Source organism: Anolis carolinensis, chromosome 6 (genome assembly GCF_035594765.1).
Source record: "Anolis carolinensis isolate JA03-04 chromosome 6, rAnoCar3.1.pri, whole genome shotgun sequence".
Lineage (NCBI taxonomy): Eukaryota > Metazoa > Chordata > Lepidosauria > Squamata > Dactyloidae > Anolis > Anolis carolinensis.
In genome coordinates, this window is record NC_085846.1 from 20591358 (window position 1) to 20610250 (window position 18893).

The window sequence follows — 18893 nt, forward strand, 5'->3', positions numbered from 1 at the left end:
TCATCGCCAAAACGCTGCGTTGAGGATGCAAGCGGCAGAGTTTTGTGGGGAAGGAGTTGCCAGGCTCATTCATCGCTATGATAAGTGCCTAGATTTGAATGGCGACTATGTTGAGAAGTGGTATTTGGGTGTGGTTTTCAACTGCATATGCTAAATGTTTTATCCTATACTTTGTTCATTTTTAATTCCAAAACATAATCTACTTTCTGGATAACCCTCGTATATGATAACAACAGTGCATTATTGATTAAATCTTATGTAAAATATTATAACCTCTCACAAATGGAATATTAAAGAAGCATAAATCTACATCATAAAACTTTTGGTGCTCTCTTACTTTCATATACCTTTTTCACACTTATGTCAACTACTAATTAGATGTCATGATAATTGTATTAGATGCTTCCAGAGTACAATGTTCCCCTGGGACACCACCTGCTACCTTCCATTGTTGTTTTGAGTCCAAGTCTCAAAGAACATATAGGTCAATACCCCATGGAGCCAAATTTGTATTGTCAGTGGAAGCAGATTTTTCTTATTGTGAAGGTGTGGAAAGGAAATGTCTATAAAATGCCATTGTTAACTAAGTCAAATAGAGAAGAATGTGGATCAGCATTTGAAAGAACTCTTATTGGAAAAGCAGTGAGTAATTTATTAATATCTCTTTAACTGAAATGATCTCTATCCTTGTTTTTCTGTGAATATAGACTGTATATTTTCCATGATTTTCTTCTTGCAATTACTGGCAGATAAATATTGGTTGTAATTTAAATGTTCTGTTGTTACACAGTTCTACAGAATTGATGTCACACAAAAGAATATCAGAAGAGAGAGCCATTCCTCAGCTTTTACAGCAATATGAAAGACTGACTGGTTCAAATGAAGAACCACTATTGGCACAAGTGAATTTCCACTCTGACATAATCATTTGGTATTACACTTTGGTAAGAATGTATCTTTCTTTCATTTAACTTTTCTTCTACCTGTTTGATAAATTTATCTTTCTGTAAAAGGCTTGTTAAAATATTTTTCTTAAAGTCCTTAAGTAAACTAGTTGGTAATTTCAATCTCTGGATTTACTGATATTAACAAAAAATAATAATAGAAAAAACCCCAGATATGAACTTTTTGGGATATTGTGATTGGCACTCAATGCTTTTTAAATTTTGAGTCCGGGCCCCAAATGGGGTCCTGCAACAGGAAAAATTTGGCAACAGTAAAAGGCTTCTGAATGGCACCCAATAGCTGTTTGAGACATTTACAGAAATTGAGGAACGTGGCATCTGGTCAGAAGAATGGATTCCTGATAGACTACCACAACCCTGCCTCCCTGCCCCCTGAGTCTGGCCTACTGATGCACTCCGTAGTCTGGTGGACACAACTGGGTGAGATTAGCTCCCCCCCCCCAACTAATCCAACCAGGTTTCGGCAAAGCAGGCCAGATCTGTCTTTAATATAAGACACTGACTTATTTTTGGGGAAACACGGTATTTCCTGGCAACCTGGACTCTGTATGCCAACCCTAAAACTTATTTCCCAAATCCTATGAAGCAGCCTTTCCAGAACAAGAGCAAAGTTATCACATCATAATATTTGTTGTGAAAGTTCAATTCCTGTATTTGATAGAGCATTTCTGACTTGTATTTCACACATCTAAAAGTAGAATTCAGTGAGTTATATTTTAAAATTTTCTTTCCTTTTTCTCCACCAGATAGTATAATTAATGAGTGAAAAATGGATAATCAATCTTCTGTCTCTGAATTTCTGCTCCTTGAATTCTCAGCAACCTGGGAACTTCAGATTCTACACTTCATGCTGTTTCTTATCTTATATTTTACAACTGTAGCAGGGAATACTCTCATAATTGTTGCTGTAGTTTTGGACCATCGTCTCCATAGCCCCTTGTACTTCTTTCTGCTGAACCTTGCCATTCAGGACCTAGGCTCTGTTTCAGTCACTGTCCCTAAATACGTCATCGGTTCTATTATGAATGACAGACGTATTTCTTACTCAGGATGTGTGGCTCAAGTCCTTTTCTTTGTCTTCTTTACAGCATCTGATGTTGCCTTACTTACAGTCATGGCATATGATCGGTTCATTGCTATTTGCAATCCATTGCGATATGAAAGAATAATGAACAGAAGAGCCTGCATACAAATGGCAGTCATTGCCTGGTTGGCTACATTTCTTAATGCTGTATTACACACGTGTGGAACATTTGCAACTCCTTTCTGCTCTAATATTGTCAATCAATTCTTTTGCGAAATACCACAATTACTTAGGCTTGCCTGCACTGACTCTTATCCAATTGAAATGGGAGCTATTTTGTTTAGTATAATGATTTGGTTTGGCTGTTTTATCTTTATTATTGTAACTTATGTACAAATCTTCACAGCTGTTTTGAAAATTCCCTCGTCTCTAGGGAGGAAAAAGGCCCTTACTACTTGTATACCCCATCTCATTGTTGTCTCCATGTTTTCATTGACTGTATGCCTTGCTTACCTAAGGCCCAGTTCTAGTACGTCTTCTTCACTGGAGTTTCTGGTTACCATAATGTATTCTGTATTCCCACCCATGCTGAATCCTTTGATCTACAGCCTGAGAAACAAGGAGATCAAGCTCGCCCTTTCAAGACTTTTGACATTGAGATCATCTTCCAACAATGCTTTCTTTTTCTGTACTCCTTAAAGTGTATCCTATGTGAATTTTTGCCTGTTGTTTTTGCTGCAAGCAAAGGGATTGCTTGGGAATGAGCACAGGTAAAGCTGATTTGTTTTCTAGCATTTTAGTCACTGTTCTCTTCAAATCAGTGAGGACAGAACATTAATACTTATTCATAAAAATTATTTATTTTTCAAAATAATAATTATTCTGTCTTTCAGTTGCTAAAGATAGATTCCAGTGATACAAACATTAATTGAAATAATGTAACTATGTTTAAGAAAGATTTTTCCTATTTACTACGACCTTAGCCAAACCACAAATTGGGTTGTGTTATAATGTAAGCAAGCGGTTAACAGACAGGAATCCTTTCCCCAGCCATGTAAGGCAACCCCGTGAAAATTATAGATGTTTCTTAGACAAGAAATATTCAGAGGTGGTTTTGCCAAATATGTCCTCTGAAATATAGCCTGCAACACCTGATATTAATTGGCAGTCTCCCATCCAGGATTAACTTTGATTAGTTTCCAAGATCAGATAGGAACTGGTGCCATATATTACCAAACTGTATGAAACAACATAGCTTTACCTCTCTTTCTGTACCTCAGCATTTTTAGTTTATCCTTTATCCTTTATTTTTGCCCATCTCTGACTGGAGCTAAACTTTGTTATTACAGTCTTCAAAATTATTTTCTCTGCTGTTCTAAAGTTGTGTTGCACCAACCTGGATTATTTCCCAATGAAATATAAATGTTGTTACATTTGCTACTTCAGAAAATCAAAAATCTAACACATAATATCCTATTAACAGTTTTAAGTCAACTTATAAACTGTTGTATCAGGTTTTGTTAATGATCTGCATCTCGATTTCCAACCCTCCTTTATTTGCCAAGTTGTATTTTATTAACTTACCCTTCATAACCCTCTTTTTCCTTTTTAAAAAGATAATAAAGGATAGAAAAATTGTGTTTATAATAATCTATCACTGCTTACATTACATAACACTATTTACACTTAGTACATATAAGAAGTACTAAGAAACCTTGCTAATGAATTGTGAAGAGGTGATACAGGAGAGCAGCTAGTCTTTTCCAATGTGGAGCAGAGTGTGTTGATAAGCACTGAAACTTCTGAGCTGGTGTCCTGTTTAAGTGTGACTCCAAATGCTCATTGATCTCATTGTGCATCAGTTCGATTATGTATCTGTTTCAGTATGTGCCAGTTACTTCATGAACAACATTACTTATGTAACAGCAATCCCTTACAAGATGCAAATTTCACAGAATTGCCCAATTCTAATTTCCACAGGCACAGGTTTATTATTGACGACATTAAGTCACCCGCAAAGTTCCAAGTAGTGGAGCTGGTGTCCTGATTCACAATGACCACACTGCATATTTAGATCAATATTCATTGGTCTTGTTGTACATGCACCCTGGAATGTATTGGTTACTTTGGTTGCTCCCCTATATGGTGACATAATATCAGCTCCTTACTAGATATGCACATGACAGAATTTTCCAATTCTAATGCCTTATGAAGACATAGATCACAAACAGAGTTCCAGCCGGTATTTGTATTGCAGATAACGAACACAGATAAACAGCTATTCATGACTATCTACAAATATCAATCAACAAATAAAGAAATAGAGATTTATTTATTGAAATATTTTGAATGCTTCTGGGCATATGCAGGAAGAAAATTAATGCTTTGCAGGATCACTGAACCTTTTCTAGCTCTCGATTAATAATAAAAAAATGTTCTGCAAAGATCAGACATAGCACATGAGCTTAGAAAGAAGAGGCTAGGGATTCAAGAGCATATATGCAACAAGCCAACTATTCTCTGCAAGCGTCTTGCTGAAACATTTGTTTTGCTTAATTCTTTTGACCATCTACTATAAGGCTATGTACACTAATTATTTTGCTATATAATGCGTTTTATGAATGTTTTATGTAAGTTAATTTTTAACTGATTTATAGTATATTGTACAGGTTTTATATGTGTGTTTTATTGTAAGCCGCCCTGAGTCCCCTGTTGGGTGAGAAGGGCGGGATATAAATGTTGTAATAAATAAATAAATAAAATGCATTTTGTATGACATGTGAACTTTTTACAGCAAAATGTGAATAAAGGTTAAGGGTAGTCCAGAGAATGATACGAAAAAAAATGTTTAAATGGTTAACTATACATTTTCCGGTGTCCTTGATTATGTGGGCAAACCCTAAATCTTTCATTCCCAATTCCTGACGGTTCCAGCCAGCCCTGTTAAAACATTTGCATCTCTAAAACACAGGCTGTGTGGAAAACTAAATGGAAGTGAATAGAAAGAGAGTGGGGGAGAGGTAGAGATTAAGAGGGGTGGGGGAAGATTTGTTTATGGGTGAACCACTCCAAGATAAGCCAAATAAGCAGATGTATTACTGATGGAGTGTCTTGTTACTTACAACCACTGATTATGCTGTGTATTTTATTTCTAGTCCATTCCTAATCAATGTTTATTTCATTTTTTTCTCCCTTCTCCACCTACCCAAATTTTATCTTTGGGCCCATCCAGACAGGCCCAAAACACGGGACTTGTCTAGGATTTTACTGAGGGTAAAACATCTTTGGTAAAAATGAATTAACTTGGAATAGCCTAGGTTATTTTGCATTAATTAAATACCGCATCGGATCCAGGCCTTCCTGAAAGGCCCAGGTTAAATCGGGTATTGAATAGGATTGTGCATGGATTTGGAGTGGTCAGTTTCCATCGGCCAATCTGGTTTGTTTGGCTCAGTTGTCACTTTTTTTGTCCATTATGGGATTACATGGCAGCAGATCACAACTCTTCTTCCCTTATTCAGCACCATGCAGTGTGGAGAGGCTGCCGTGCTGGGGTTTCCCTGTGAGCTCAGCCTGTTGGGCCAATCAGAACAAAAGAATGCTGTGACATGTTGTACATAAGCTGTGTCTAACGAAAGGGTTCCAGGAAGGATGCTTCCTTAACCCCAGACTCCTTTTGAAAGAAAGAGAGGAAAGGGTCCCAGGAATAGAAAGGAGAGAGCCTCATAAGTATCCCATTCCCACCAATGGGTCAGATCTTCCCAGATCGTTCAGCTGTGGACTGGAAATGGCTATTTGGGAACTGTTTTCGGGAGGCGTACAAAAACGGATGTGCGGGTCTCCCAAAATTTGGCCAACAGAAATGGATTGAGGTTCAGCCAAAATGCACAAGTCTAGTATTGAGCCTATGGGGATTTACTTCCGGGTAGTCCTAGAACTACTCAGGGTGAGTCCCCATTTGCCATCCCAAACCTTTTGGGCTCAAGGAAACTCAAGGTCCAGAATGGTGCCCAATCTCTCCCCTCGAGCCCCCAAATAACCCCTACCAATAAAGTTAAACTTACCTGGCTACCATTACATTCTTCCTCCCCCTCCCCCGGTCTCCTGGCATGTCATTTTTTCACACCAGGAGGGTGCGAGAAGGAATATAATGGTAGCCAGGTAAGTTCAACTTTATTTGTAGGGGTTAATTTGGGGGGCTTCAGGGTGACTGCATGCCATCCCGATAACAATCGGGATGGTATTTTGACACTCCCCCTCCCCCAGAAAAGCCTGGGTTTTTGAGGTGCAGTTGGGACTCAAACTCATGCAAAAGTGGGTTTTAGTGCTCTCTGGAAGCACCCTTTGTCAATTTATAAATTTAATATGTGATTTTGAAAACTGGCTTGGTACCATTTAAAGATATTCACATCACTTTATCGAACAGAAGAAGTACTCTTGATTACAGCTAGGTGTTTGATTTTCCAATTACCTAGTCAGATTTGAATGTCCTTGACAGGGAAAAAGATATATTGAACAGCTAGAAAAACAGAATTGACCCCAAGGAAGATATTTTTTCAAAGGGTCATGGGAGTCAACATATCCCTATGAGGTTTCAGAATTTCCCAATCTTTTCTGATTCATGGAGTGTATACATAGCACAATAATCATGGATCCAAGTTGATGCTTCTGCTCCACCTTTCTTTTATGATGATTGTAGTCTTAATTTGCAATGACTATTTTGATGCCCAAAACAGGAAAGCTTTGGAGGAAACATCACATTCAAGTACTTTGGGGACTTCCAGTTCTCAATAACAATTACATTTGATCATCTCTCCTGCCTCCAGTTCAAGACATTAAGAAATGACTCAAACAGTGAATTATTGTGTGAATTTTATGTGAAAAATTTTAAATCATAATTTTAAATCAATTCTTTTTCATTATATCAATTACTAATTATTATATGAAAAGACTGCAGACTAGGGGGGAAAATCACCCTTTCCCTTTGGAAACAACTTCTTCTACTTTCTGCTTGGACTCTGGAGGCCAGGTCTCAAGGAACACACCATGTCTGTGTTGAATTGAAAATGCATACTGACAACGTAGGGAGTGGGAAGAGAAGGCAACTTGCATAAAATGTCAGCCTCATCTTAGGCATGGAGGAGTTCATGCATCAGATTCTGAAAGTTCTTTGCACGAGCAAAGCTGTGAGTTTTCAACTAATATATACTTCACTTCAAATACAAAATTTTCATTCCTTCTTTGAATGTTGGTAATATACTTTTGCATGTTTTTCTTGTAATTACTTGGAGTTTAAAATTTGTTATTACCAATGTCTTTTACAACTGTATCTATGACTATGTTGTCCCTGAGAAAGACTGATGAAAACAATGATTTAAAACCTCAAGAATTCGAGAAAGTCATTTTAGTCTTCAAGATTCATTCAAAAGTTCATAATATATGATGCAAAGAACCTGAAGTTAGACCACTTGGCTGGCTCTGCAATGTTGGACTCCTGCAGTTTAGTCCCAACTTTAACATCCATGGATGAATTTTATGAAATCTTGGGATTCGTGTTTTTGGAGAGGAGCAGCAATACTTGGCAGAGAAGGCTAAATACCTTGTAAAATTACAACAGCCATGATTTCCTGGGGTGGCAATTAAAATGGTGTCAAACTGCAGGACATCTACAATATTAGATGCAACTTTAGATTTAGTGTATTAGGTTTCTTTCTCAGTATTAGAGCAACTTGAGATTTGCAGAACTGAGGTTACAGGGCTTTTCTTGGGGACAGATGTGTGTATGTGAGCAAATTACTGTTCATCATCAGGATACTAAGATCCAAATTAAGAAAGTACACTGAACAACCATTATGAAACAAAGGATACAGTGCATTTGTGTGTATGTGTGTGTATGTATGAGAGAGAGAGAGATTGAACATTAAGAGGATACTAAAGTTTATATAGCCACTTGAGACCCTTTGATTCAAACTGTGATTACGTTAACATAAATTTGGAACGAATAATTAAAAATCCTGAATTAATTGCTACATTGATGGGCATTCTAGTTGTTTGGTTCATATATGTAATACAGATATAGAAAGAAAACATAATGAGAAGACTAAAATTGTTCCTCATTGATAAATGCAAAGATTCCTTGAGTTGTGTTTGAAAGAACAAAGCACATTTATATGTCTCAATGGGGAATTATTACAAGCTAGCTGGAGCATATAGCAGAACCCTTAGATTGATGTAAGTAGAACAGCAAAAACACACAGTTAATGATTCTGTTTCTCAGTTGGATTCAAACCTTTTTAAAGAAGATTGTACACTGGTTTCTACAGCTTGAATGAATGTTTTACTGAACCTTAGTTCTAAAAATTGACCTAATGCACACTGAACTTATTAGTGCTAAAATAAAGCATCTGTCATTAAGCACAATTGGTCATTAATATCACTGATATATCAATTAATCTATAAACCAAACATGAAATTTGATGATATATTACTGTGAGTATGATGGAGCTCCTAGGGAACAATAGCAAAATTATCATATAATGTGATTATTAGTTTTGAAAGTTCAATTCCTGTTTTAATATAGCATTTGTAAAAAGCAAATGGAGAGGTATATTTCAAACCTCTCCAAGGGGGATATAATGAGTCACATTTTCACTCTTCCCTGCTTTTTTTTCCATTGCAGATTACATTGTTAATGAACGGAAATGGATAATCATTCCTCTATCTCTGAATTTTTGCTGCTCGAATTCTCACCAATCTGGGAAATATGGATTCTACACTTCATCCTATTTCTGGTTTTTTACCTTACAACTGTGGCAGGGAATTTTCTCATAATACTTGCAGTAGCTCTAGATCATCATCTCCATAGCCCTTTGTATTTCTTTCTGATGAACTTGGCAATTCAGGACCTTGGCTCTGTTTCAGTGACTATCCCCAAATATATCATCAGTTCCTTCATAGATGACAGACACATTTCTTACTCAGGATGTGTGGCTCAAGTGTTCTTGTTTGCCTTCTTTGCAGGATGTGATGTTGCCCTCCTTATAGTCATGGCATATGATCGATATGTTGCTATTTGCAATCCATTACAATATGAAACACTAATGAACAGAAAAACCTGTATGCAGATGGCGGTTAGTGCATGGCTTGCTGGTTTTCTCAATGCTGTAGTACACACTGCTGGAACCTTTGTAACCCCTTTCTGCTCTAATGTTGTCAATCAGTTTTTCTGTGAAATCCCACAGTTACTTAAACTTGCCTGCTCTGACTCATACCAGATTGAAATGGGAGCTGTTTGGTTTGGTTTGATGCTCTGGTCTGGCTGTTTTATCTTCATAATTGTAACCTATGTGCAAATTTTCACTGTTGTTCTAAAAATTCCTTCTGTTCAGAGGAGGAAAAAGGCCTTTTCTACTTGTATACCTCATCTCATTGTTGTCTCCATATTTTCATTGACTGTAAGCCTTGCTCACCTAAGGCCCACTTCAGGCACATCTTCCCCTATGGAACTACTATTAACTATAATGTATTCTGTTCTCCCGCCCATGTTGAATCCTTTGATCTATAGCTTGAGAAACCAGGAAATCAAGCTTGCCCTTTCAAGAATTTTAACTATGAGGTCATTCCAACAAGGCTTTCTCTGTTATTCTTCCATAAGTGTATGTCATGTAGTTTTCTTGTTCATTTTGGAATAAGCAAAGGAGTTGCTTGGGCATAAACTGTGGTCAGGCCGATTCCCTTCCCACCACTTCAGACAATGTTCTCTTTAGATCAGTGAGGACAGAAGATTTATACATATTCATTCTTATTTATTTATTCCAGTGACCACAATAAATCTAGTGTTTAAAATATGGGTAAAATAACATGATAATATTTAAAGAAAGGGTTATTCCACCCACTGGGAACTGTATCAAGCATTAATACCACGATCTGGATGATATTGTGATACACGGTAGGGATTAAAATGGAGGAACACTTTGTACTGTGTGTATGTGTGCCTATTTTTACCTGTTGGTTCATGGTGATGCCATGATTCATAATGTTTTCTTAGGCAAAGATTAATCGGAGTGGTTTTGTCAGTGTCTTCCTTAATTATTCAAATCTATGACGAACTCTTCCATGAAAACTAGACACATTTCCTCCTCTGCAAAGGGCCAAAGTGCTCTTTTTTGTTGTTTGTAGGATCTGATTTCATTCTCTTCACAATTATCGCATTTGATTGATATGTTTCTGTCTGCAATGTCAGTGAATCAAGAGTGGAGATTACTTTATCAGAAATAATTTGAATGTCATATGCACAACATTTTTATGCACCACAAGTATCCTCTCTGCCTCTCCATTCACTACCGACAATATGATGTACGTTGCATATGTAGATCAAGTTCCATCTATAGCCTCTCTGTTTTTTAAAAGTAGGTGTCTAAGGCTGCATCTACACCAGATGCAGTTCCTTGTAGTAGTCTGCTTTAGTTGCTCTGAAGACACCACAGGAGGACCCCAAAGTCATTTTGCTGTTTGGATGATCAGCTGGACAGTTAGTGCATCAAACCAATGCTCTGTCCTCTTGTGTACCATGGCCATTACTGCTGTGTTGATGTTCAGAAGCAGCTCCTTGGCAACTCCTTGCTGGTGATCTCACTTCTACCAAGGTCACAATCATGCAATCATATTGCCAGCAAGGTTCTGCTAGGAAATTACTCCTAGTTGACAAAATAGCACTGGATCATTGACACTTTGTGACTTCTGGACACGGATTCCATGGGATCAAGCCTGATCCAGCTGTCCACATGTCAAAAATATTGAGAGTCTCCCAGGAGTTTCCTGGAAGCTCTGCAGTTCTTCATGCGATTAGAGAATATGTGGTTGTTTTAACTGCTGTTTTAAATCCTATTTTAATTGTATTTATATGTTATTGTTTTATGTTTATTGATTTACTGTTTAATATATTTATAATCTGTTATGTTTGCATTTTGACGTGACATCGAATTGTGTCAAGCTGTAAGCCAATCTGAGTCCCTTGGGGCAAGATAGGGCAGGATAGAAACACAGTAAATAAATAAATAGATAAATAAATGTGCCAGATTAATGGCTGGAAGCAGTACTCCTGCTACAGACTTGATTGTATGCCCTGTGGACTGTCTGCAGTGAGTTGGAGATGATTTTATTTTATTTGGCCCATGTAGATGCAGTCTAGGAAGCTCAGCATATTCTATAAACATCTTACTTTAATTTTGACTTATATTGGTTACTATTTATTTATTTATTTATATCATTTTTACCCTGCCCTTCTCACCCGGAGGGACTCAGGGCAGCTTACAACAGTCAGCAAATTTTTACTATCATTCTAATGAAATAACATTAAATGTATACTCATAACTTTGCTATCTGAAAGCATTTTACATGACACATCTGAAATGTTGAAAACAGTTCAAAATATCTTTTTGAGGATCAGTCCTCTTTGGTCAAATTTTAAAACCTCCTTTTCTCCAGCTGCTTTGGGGGAGATGGATAAATTGATTTAATAGCTTCAATCTAGGCTGCTTCTACACTACCACATAATCCAGATTATCAAAGCAGATAATCCATATTAGCTGCTTTGAGCTGGATTATATGAGTCTACACTGCCATATAATCCAGTTCAAAGCAGATATTCTGGATTTTATGCAGCAGTGTAGATGGAGCTCAGAACATCTGAGCCATTTGTGCAGGGAGAAATCAGAAAAAAAATCACTTGTCTAATTGCCTGTGTGAATATTATAATAATAAGTACACTACCAAAGACATTAATGTAGCTTTTCCCCATATACAAAATTGTAAACATTATATTAGTATCAACTTTTGAGTTGATACAATAATATAAAAAAGAAAGGTGAAAGTTTTGTACTATCTGAAGAGAAATTGATGTAAAATCATTGCCCTCATTTTTCAACCCATATACCGTATATACTCGAGTATAAGCCGAGGCACCTAATTTTACCACAAAAACTGGGAAAACGTATTAACTCGAGTATAAGCCGAGGGTGGGAAATGAAGCAGCTATTGGTAAATTTCAATAATAAAAATAAAAATAGATACCAGTAAAATTATATTAAGTGAGGCATCAGTAGGTTAAATGTTTTTCAATATTTACATAAAACTGTAATTTTAAAATAAGACTATCCACATCTGATTAAATCATTATTCTAACGTTCTTCAATGCACAGTAGTGTCTCACTTATCCAACATAAACGGGCCGACAGAATGTTGGATAAGCGAATATGTTGGATAATAAGGAGGCATTAAGGAAAAGCCTATTAAACATCAAAATAGGTTATGATTTTACAAATTAAGCACCAAAACATCATGTTATACAACAAATTTGACAGAAAAAGCAGTTCAATATGCAGTAATGCTATATAGTAATTACTGTATTTACAAATTTAGCACCAAAATATCACGATATATTGAAAACATTGACTACAAAAATGCGTTGGATAATCCAGAACGTTGGATAAGTGAGACTCGACTGTACCAGTAAATTTGCTTATGTATCCTTTCCAATAATAATAAATAGGGTAAAATAATAAATGTAAGAGTAACATTAATGATAAAGTAAAATAATAAATGTAATAATAATACATAGAGAAAAATAAATGTAATAAGAGAGTAAAATAATAAATGTAATAATAATAATTAATAGCTTTAAATAATAAATGCAATAATAATAGAGTAAAATAATAAATATATTAATAATAAATAGTAAAATACTATATGCAATAATAATAGAGAAAAATAATACATGTAATAATAATGAGTAAAATAATGAATACAATTATAACAATAATAGAGAAAATTATAAATGTAATAATAACAACAATAGAGTAAAATAATAAATGTAATAATAATAGAGAAAATAATAAATATAATAATAAATATATTAAAATAATAAATGTAATAATAATAATAAATAGAGTAAAATAAATAGAGTAAAATAATGAGTAAAATAATAATAGAGAAAAATAACAAATATATTAATAATAATAAAGAGTAATAATAATAAAGATATGCAACAATAATAATAGTGTAATATAATGAATATAATAATAATGAGTGAAATAATGAATAGAAATACAGTAGAGTCTCACTTATCCAAGTTAAATGGGCCGGCAGAAGCTTGGATAATAAGGAGGGATTAAAGAAAAGCCTATTAAACATCAAATTAGGTTATGATTTTACAAATTAAGCACCAAAACATCATGTTATATAACAAATTTGACAGAAAAAGTAGTTCAATACGCAATAATGCTATGTTGTAATTACCGTATTTACGAATTTAGCACCAAAATATCACGATATATTGAAAACATTGACTACAAAAATGGCTTGGATAATCCAGAGGCTTGGATAAGCGAGGCTTGGATAAGTGAGACTCTACTGTATAACAATAATAGAGAAAAATAATAAATGTAATAATAACAACAATAGAGTAAAATAATAAATGTAATAATAATAGAGAAAACTAAATGTAATAACTGTAAAATAATAAATGTAATAATGAGTAAAATAATGAATGCAATTGTAATAATGGAGAAAAATAATAAATGCAATAATAATAAATGCAATTATAATAATAAATGTAATAACAACAAAAACAATAATAATCCAATAAGGAGGAAGAAGAGAAGAAGGGGCTGCTGCTGCGGTTTCTCCTTTGTCCTTCTCTTCCTCCTTGGGCCAGCTGAAGGGGGAGGAGGAAGAAGGGCAATTTCTCCTCTTCTTCCTTCTCTTCCTTCGCAGTGGCCAGCTTCAGGGGGAGGAGGAAAAAGAGAAGAAAGGTGTGCCGTCACACCTGGGGTTATAACTCTTAGCGAAAGAGGCATGGACGTGACATCTTTCCCCAGGGGATTGCTTCTTGCCCTTCTTTAGGGAAACTGGAACTCCCAAGGACCAAAACACTGTAGATAACTCAAAACTGGTTTTATTGTTCACAAAAGGTTATCCCTTTAAGGCAATAAGCTGGAAGTTTCAAAGGGGTAAAGGCAAATATACATTACAGTCTTTGGTTGTCTTAAGTCCAAGGAGCTATGCAGCTGAGAAGCCTTTTCAGGTCCCTCTTTCTCAATGGCTGTGAATGCCAGAGCAATCCTCAGCCTCAGTGCAAATGGCCTATGTTTGAAGACACAGTCTTCCTTTGGTGCCAAAGAACTGATCTGAAGGTGCTTGAGACTCCTCAACATCGTCCAGGTTGGCCCTGAACATGAAGCATAAGTCTCAAGCGTAAGAACCTCAGAATTGGTGCTGAGAGGTAACTTAATCAAGGGCTTTTAGAGCCAAGTCTCTCTCTCGTGTCCATCTGATAGAAAGCTTGATGGTGGAATGAAAAAGGAAACACTGACCCACTCCAGGAAGAGGTGGAGCCAAACAATTGAGCTGAGGAAGCAATATAACTGGTGCAAACAACATTGATTGACAGCTATAAATAACCAATCAATCCAACTACATTTACAGGGCAAAGGCAAAATCAGGCATGATACAATAATTCAAATCTTGCAACTTACAGTTTGACATATAGATGGCGCCACTCCCGCCATCACAAAAGTGCTGCTACCACGGTTTCTCCTTTTCTTCCTTCTTTTCCTCCTTGCTGGACAGCTGAAGGGGGGGAGGAAGAAGAGAAGAAGGGGCTGCTGCCGTGGTTTCTCCTCTTCTTCCTTCTCTTCCTTCACAATGTCCAGCTGAAGAGGGAGGAGGAGGAAGGGGAGAAGTGGTTGCTGCCACAGTTTCTCCTCTTCTTCCTTCTTTTCCTCCTTGCTGGCCAGCTGAAGGGGGAGGAGGAAGAAGGGGTGAACGGGTTGCTGTCGCGGTTTCTACTCTTCTTCCTCGTTTTCCTTCTCAATGGCCAGCTGGAGGGGGCTGTTTCTCCTCTTCCTCTTCCTTCTAAATAGCCAGCTGGAAGGAGGAAGAAGAGGAGAAATGTGGGCAGTGCCCCCTGTGCCATTTCTCCTCTTTTTCCTCCTTTTCCTCCTCCATGGCCAGTTGGAGGAGGAGGAGGATTGGCAGGAACAGTGGTCTTCCTGGCATAGGAGACTCACCTGGGGGTCCCTGAGCAGCCTCCATGGCTCGTCCTCCTTCTCCTCCATGGGCAGCTGGCTCCGGAGCCTCATGTCCAGGTTTTGCTGCCGGCTTGACCCGAAAATAGGCCGAGGACGGATTTTTCAGCCCCCCAAAAAGGGCTGAAAACTCGGCTTATATTCGAGTACATATGGTATACATTTAATTTGTGCTTTAAAAAATTATTTTGGTGGTCTAAAGCTATCCAAAGCGCGCGCGCTCTCTCTCTCTCTCTCTCTGTGTGTGTATATATATGTGTGTGTGTGTGTGTATATATATATATATATATATATATATATATATATATATATATAGTAGTTACACTTAGAAAATGAATCTGTTCTGAAGGGATGTCTAGGAAGGATTGTCTCAAGGGACTTTTGTGATACATAGACTGTGCAAATAACAGAATGAACATGGATTTGGGTTTATGCTTCTACTCTATCATTTTCTTACAAAGGATGCTCAGCATCCCAGCAAAGGTAAATTTTGGAGAACCTGCACTGGATCCAAGTGCTTTGTGCACTCCAAACAATAAGAATGATCTTTGCTCATCTGCCATGCCTTCAATTCAAGTCATTAAGAAATGACTGTAATGCTGGGGTATTGCATGGATCTGACACTAAAAATGAAAAAGTGAAGGAACTTCAATCTCCAATGTTTTAAAACCCAAAGCCTTGGGACCTCTGTTAATTTCCTCTACCTTCTTCTTCTTCTTCTTCTTCTTCTTCTTCTTCTTCTTCTTCTTCTTCTTCTTCTTCTTCTTTCTCCTCCTCCTCCTCCTCTTCTTCTTCTTTTAAAAAAAACATTACATCATCTACTAATTATACAAAAACATTTCAGATTGGAAAGTCATCTTTCCCCCTTGGGACATCTTCTACTGTCTTCTATGGAGACTCTGGAGGCCATATCTCAAGGAACACACAACACCAATATCATGTAGCAACAAACTCATACTGACAATATAGGCATTGGTAAAAGAAGACAACTTGCATCATCATCATCATATAAGACAATGGAGAAGAACATATATCAAAATCTGAAAGGACTTTGCATAAAAAAGTGGTGAGTTTTCAAATTATAAAAATCTAGCTTTAAAGATATATGATTTTTCTCTTTCTTTCATTGAGCATTAATAGCATATTTTCCATGTTGTCTTCTTGTAATTATTTGTAGCACAAAACAATTTATAATTGATGTTTTTTACAGTTGTAGCTATGATTATTAAGAATGGCGAATTGAGGTAAATGGAGTTATAACAATAGAATATCAGATTAGCTTTATGAAATGCAATATGCAAGACTCAATCATTAACTATAATAAAGGGTCTAACCTAGCTCTTTAACCAAGCTTTCTAATAGATATATAGAACCCAAAAGGTTCAAATTGTATTTCTCAGGCTTTTTATTTTTAAATATTTATTATATGTTTTGTTTCATTTCAAAAGTTTTTTTATTTTTACAGTCACACTGCAGACACTACATTTTAAATCAAGATCAAATACAATACATTAGTGTGATTGCTTCCCCTTTGTACCTGAAAATGATTAAATGGACCTTTTGAGGGGTGATTCACACCTCCCCCTTTGAAGGGTCAATTGCATCATTTATAGGCATAACAAGCAAAGGAGACCCACCAACCTTGGTAAGGAGGCTATTTTTTAAAAAATAAAGCATTCTCATTTGGATTAACTTTGGGGTTTTGTGCTGGCCCAAGGGTGGTCTACGGGGGGGGGGGGGGGGGGGCAGGGTTGACACTTAGCCGGCACTATACCCTGCAAGTGGATTTAACCCCTTCTTTTCTTCAGGTTGCAGCAGGTAAATAAATAAATAAATAGGTTTAAAACTGGCCTTTTATACCTTCATTTGTCTGGTCTCTCTACTTCATGATGTGAGGACAATGTTGCAATATTTACCACTGTATTTTAAACTTCTCAAAGATTGATTCATATTTTGACCTTTCTTCCTTTTACTTCTAGAGACGATATGATGAATGAAAGAAGAATGAATAATCAAACTTCTTTCTCTGAATTTCTGCTCCTCGAATTCTCAGGAACCTGGGAAATATAGGTTTTATACGACATTTTATTACTGATCTTATATCTTGCAACTATGGCAGGAAACCTTCTCATCATCACTGCAGTAGTTTTGGATTACCATCTTCACACCCCCTTGTACTTCTTTCTGATGAACCTGGCCATTCAGGACCTTGGCTCTGTTTCAGTCATTATCCCCATATACATCATCAATTCCTTCATGAATGACAGACACATTCCTTACTCAGGATGTGTAGCACAAATCCTCTTGTTTGCCTTCTTTATAGGTGCTGATGTTGCTCTCCTTACAGTCATGGCATATGATTGGTATGTTGCTATTTGTGATCCATTGCAGTATGAAATGGTCATGAACAGAAGAGCCTGCTTACAAATGGCAGCCAGTGCATGGTTTGCTGCTCTTCTCAATGCCATATTACACACAAGTGGGACCTTTGTAATGCCTTTCTGTTCCAATGTTGTCAATCAGTTCTTTTGTGAAATCCCACAGTTACTTAAGCTTGCTTGTTCAGACTTATACCAGATTGAAAAGGGTGCAGTTTGGTTTAGTATGACAGTCTGGTTTGGTTGTTTTATCTTTATTATTATAACATATGTGCAGATCTTCACTGCTGTTCTAAAAATTCCTTCTGTTCAGGGGAGGAAAAAGGCCTTTTCAACTTGCATTCCCCACTTCATTGTCATTTCCATGCTTACACTCACTGCCTCCCTTGCTTACCTAAGGCCCAGTTCTAGCACATCATCTTCACTGGAACAGCTGGTTACGATAATGTATTCTGTACTCCCACCCATGCTGAATCCTTTGATCTACAGCCTGAGAAATAAGGAGATCAAGTGTGCCTTGTCAAGACTCTTAAATCTGAAGTCATCTTCCAAGAAGGCGTTATGTATTTGTCTTATGTAATGTGATAGTTCTATTTGCCTATTTTATTTTATTTCGAAAACATTAAGATGTTTCTTTGTAACAAACTGAGATATAGGGCTGATTTCTCTTGTACTTCTTCAGAAAATTATGTCTTTAGATCAATGAAGATGGAACATATATGATTTTAAATGAATGAATACACAAATACACATAGATAGAAACATGCCTATAGTTTGCCCCTAAAATGTATACACTCTTTAAAGGCTAATGATAGTTATGGGTATTGTTTGAAGAAGAAATGCATTTGGGGAATAATGAGGGGCTGGTTGTTAGGGGTGTTGTGGATGTATTTTTTGGGGAATGTTTAGCTTTTTAATGTAATTTTAAGTGTATTTTATTGTATTTGAACTGTTTTTTAACTTTTGTATCCATGACATAAACATTTAATTGTTTTTTTTTATTTTTTGTATTTACCTTGTTCTTAAATTTTATTGGGTTGTGTTATGTTATTGTTTGCCACCTTAAATCCCTATGGGGAGAAAGGCAGTATAGAAACAGAGTAAATAAAGTAAGTAAAGAAAGCAATAAATATCTCTGATTTATCTGCAGCATCCCCACCATCCTGTTTTAAATTTCATTGACATTTAGAAGACTTGGGGTCCTTCCACACAGCCATATAACCCAGAATAAGGCAAAAAATCCCACAATATCTGCTTTGAACTGGGTTATCTGAGGTCCCTTCCACACAGCTGTATAAAATCCCTCATTATCTGCTTTGAACTGGGACTCAGATAACCCAGTTCAAAGCAGATATTGTGGGATTTTCTGCCTTGATATTCTAGGTTATTTGGCTGTGTGGAAGGGCCCTGAACCCACATTGTCCTTTATTCCAGATAATGT

At 36.6% G+C, this 18893-nt stretch overlaps 3 protein-coding genes across 3 annotated transcripts; all 3 read left to right on the top strand.

Moving 5' to 3' along the window:
- The first annotated feature begins 1430 nt into the window (after positions 1 to 1430).
- LOC100560198 (olfactory receptor 14A16-like) lies at positions 1431 to 3441 on the top strand. Its single transcript, XM_003224566.4, has one exon. The coding sequence runs from the start codon at positions 1735 to 1737 to the stop codon at positions 2686 to 2688; it is 954 nt and encodes a 317-aa protein (XP_003224614.2). The 5' UTR covers positions 1431 to 1734; the 3' UTR covers positions 2689 to 3441.
- Positions 3442 to 7081: 3640 nt separating this feature from the next.
- On the top strand, positions 7082 to 9711 carry LOC100560001 (olfactory receptor 14A16). Its single transcript, XM_003224565.4, has one exon. The coding sequence runs from the start codon at positions 8691 to 8693 to the stop codon at positions 9678 to 9680; it is 990 nt and encodes a 329-aa protein (XP_003224613.1). The 5' UTR covers positions 7082 to 8690; the 3' UTR covers positions 9681 to 9711.
- A 7343-nt stretch (positions 9712 to 17054) lies between these two features.
- Positions 17055 to 18614, top strand: LOC100559805 (olfactory receptor 14A16). The gene is given in 1 exon segment (XM_003224564.3): positions 17055 to 18614. A coding segment is annotated over 1 exon segment (972 nt). The 5' UTR covers positions 17055 to 17060; the 3' UTR covers positions 18033 to 18614.
- The last annotated feature ends 279 nt before the right edge of the window (positions 18615 to 18893 follow it).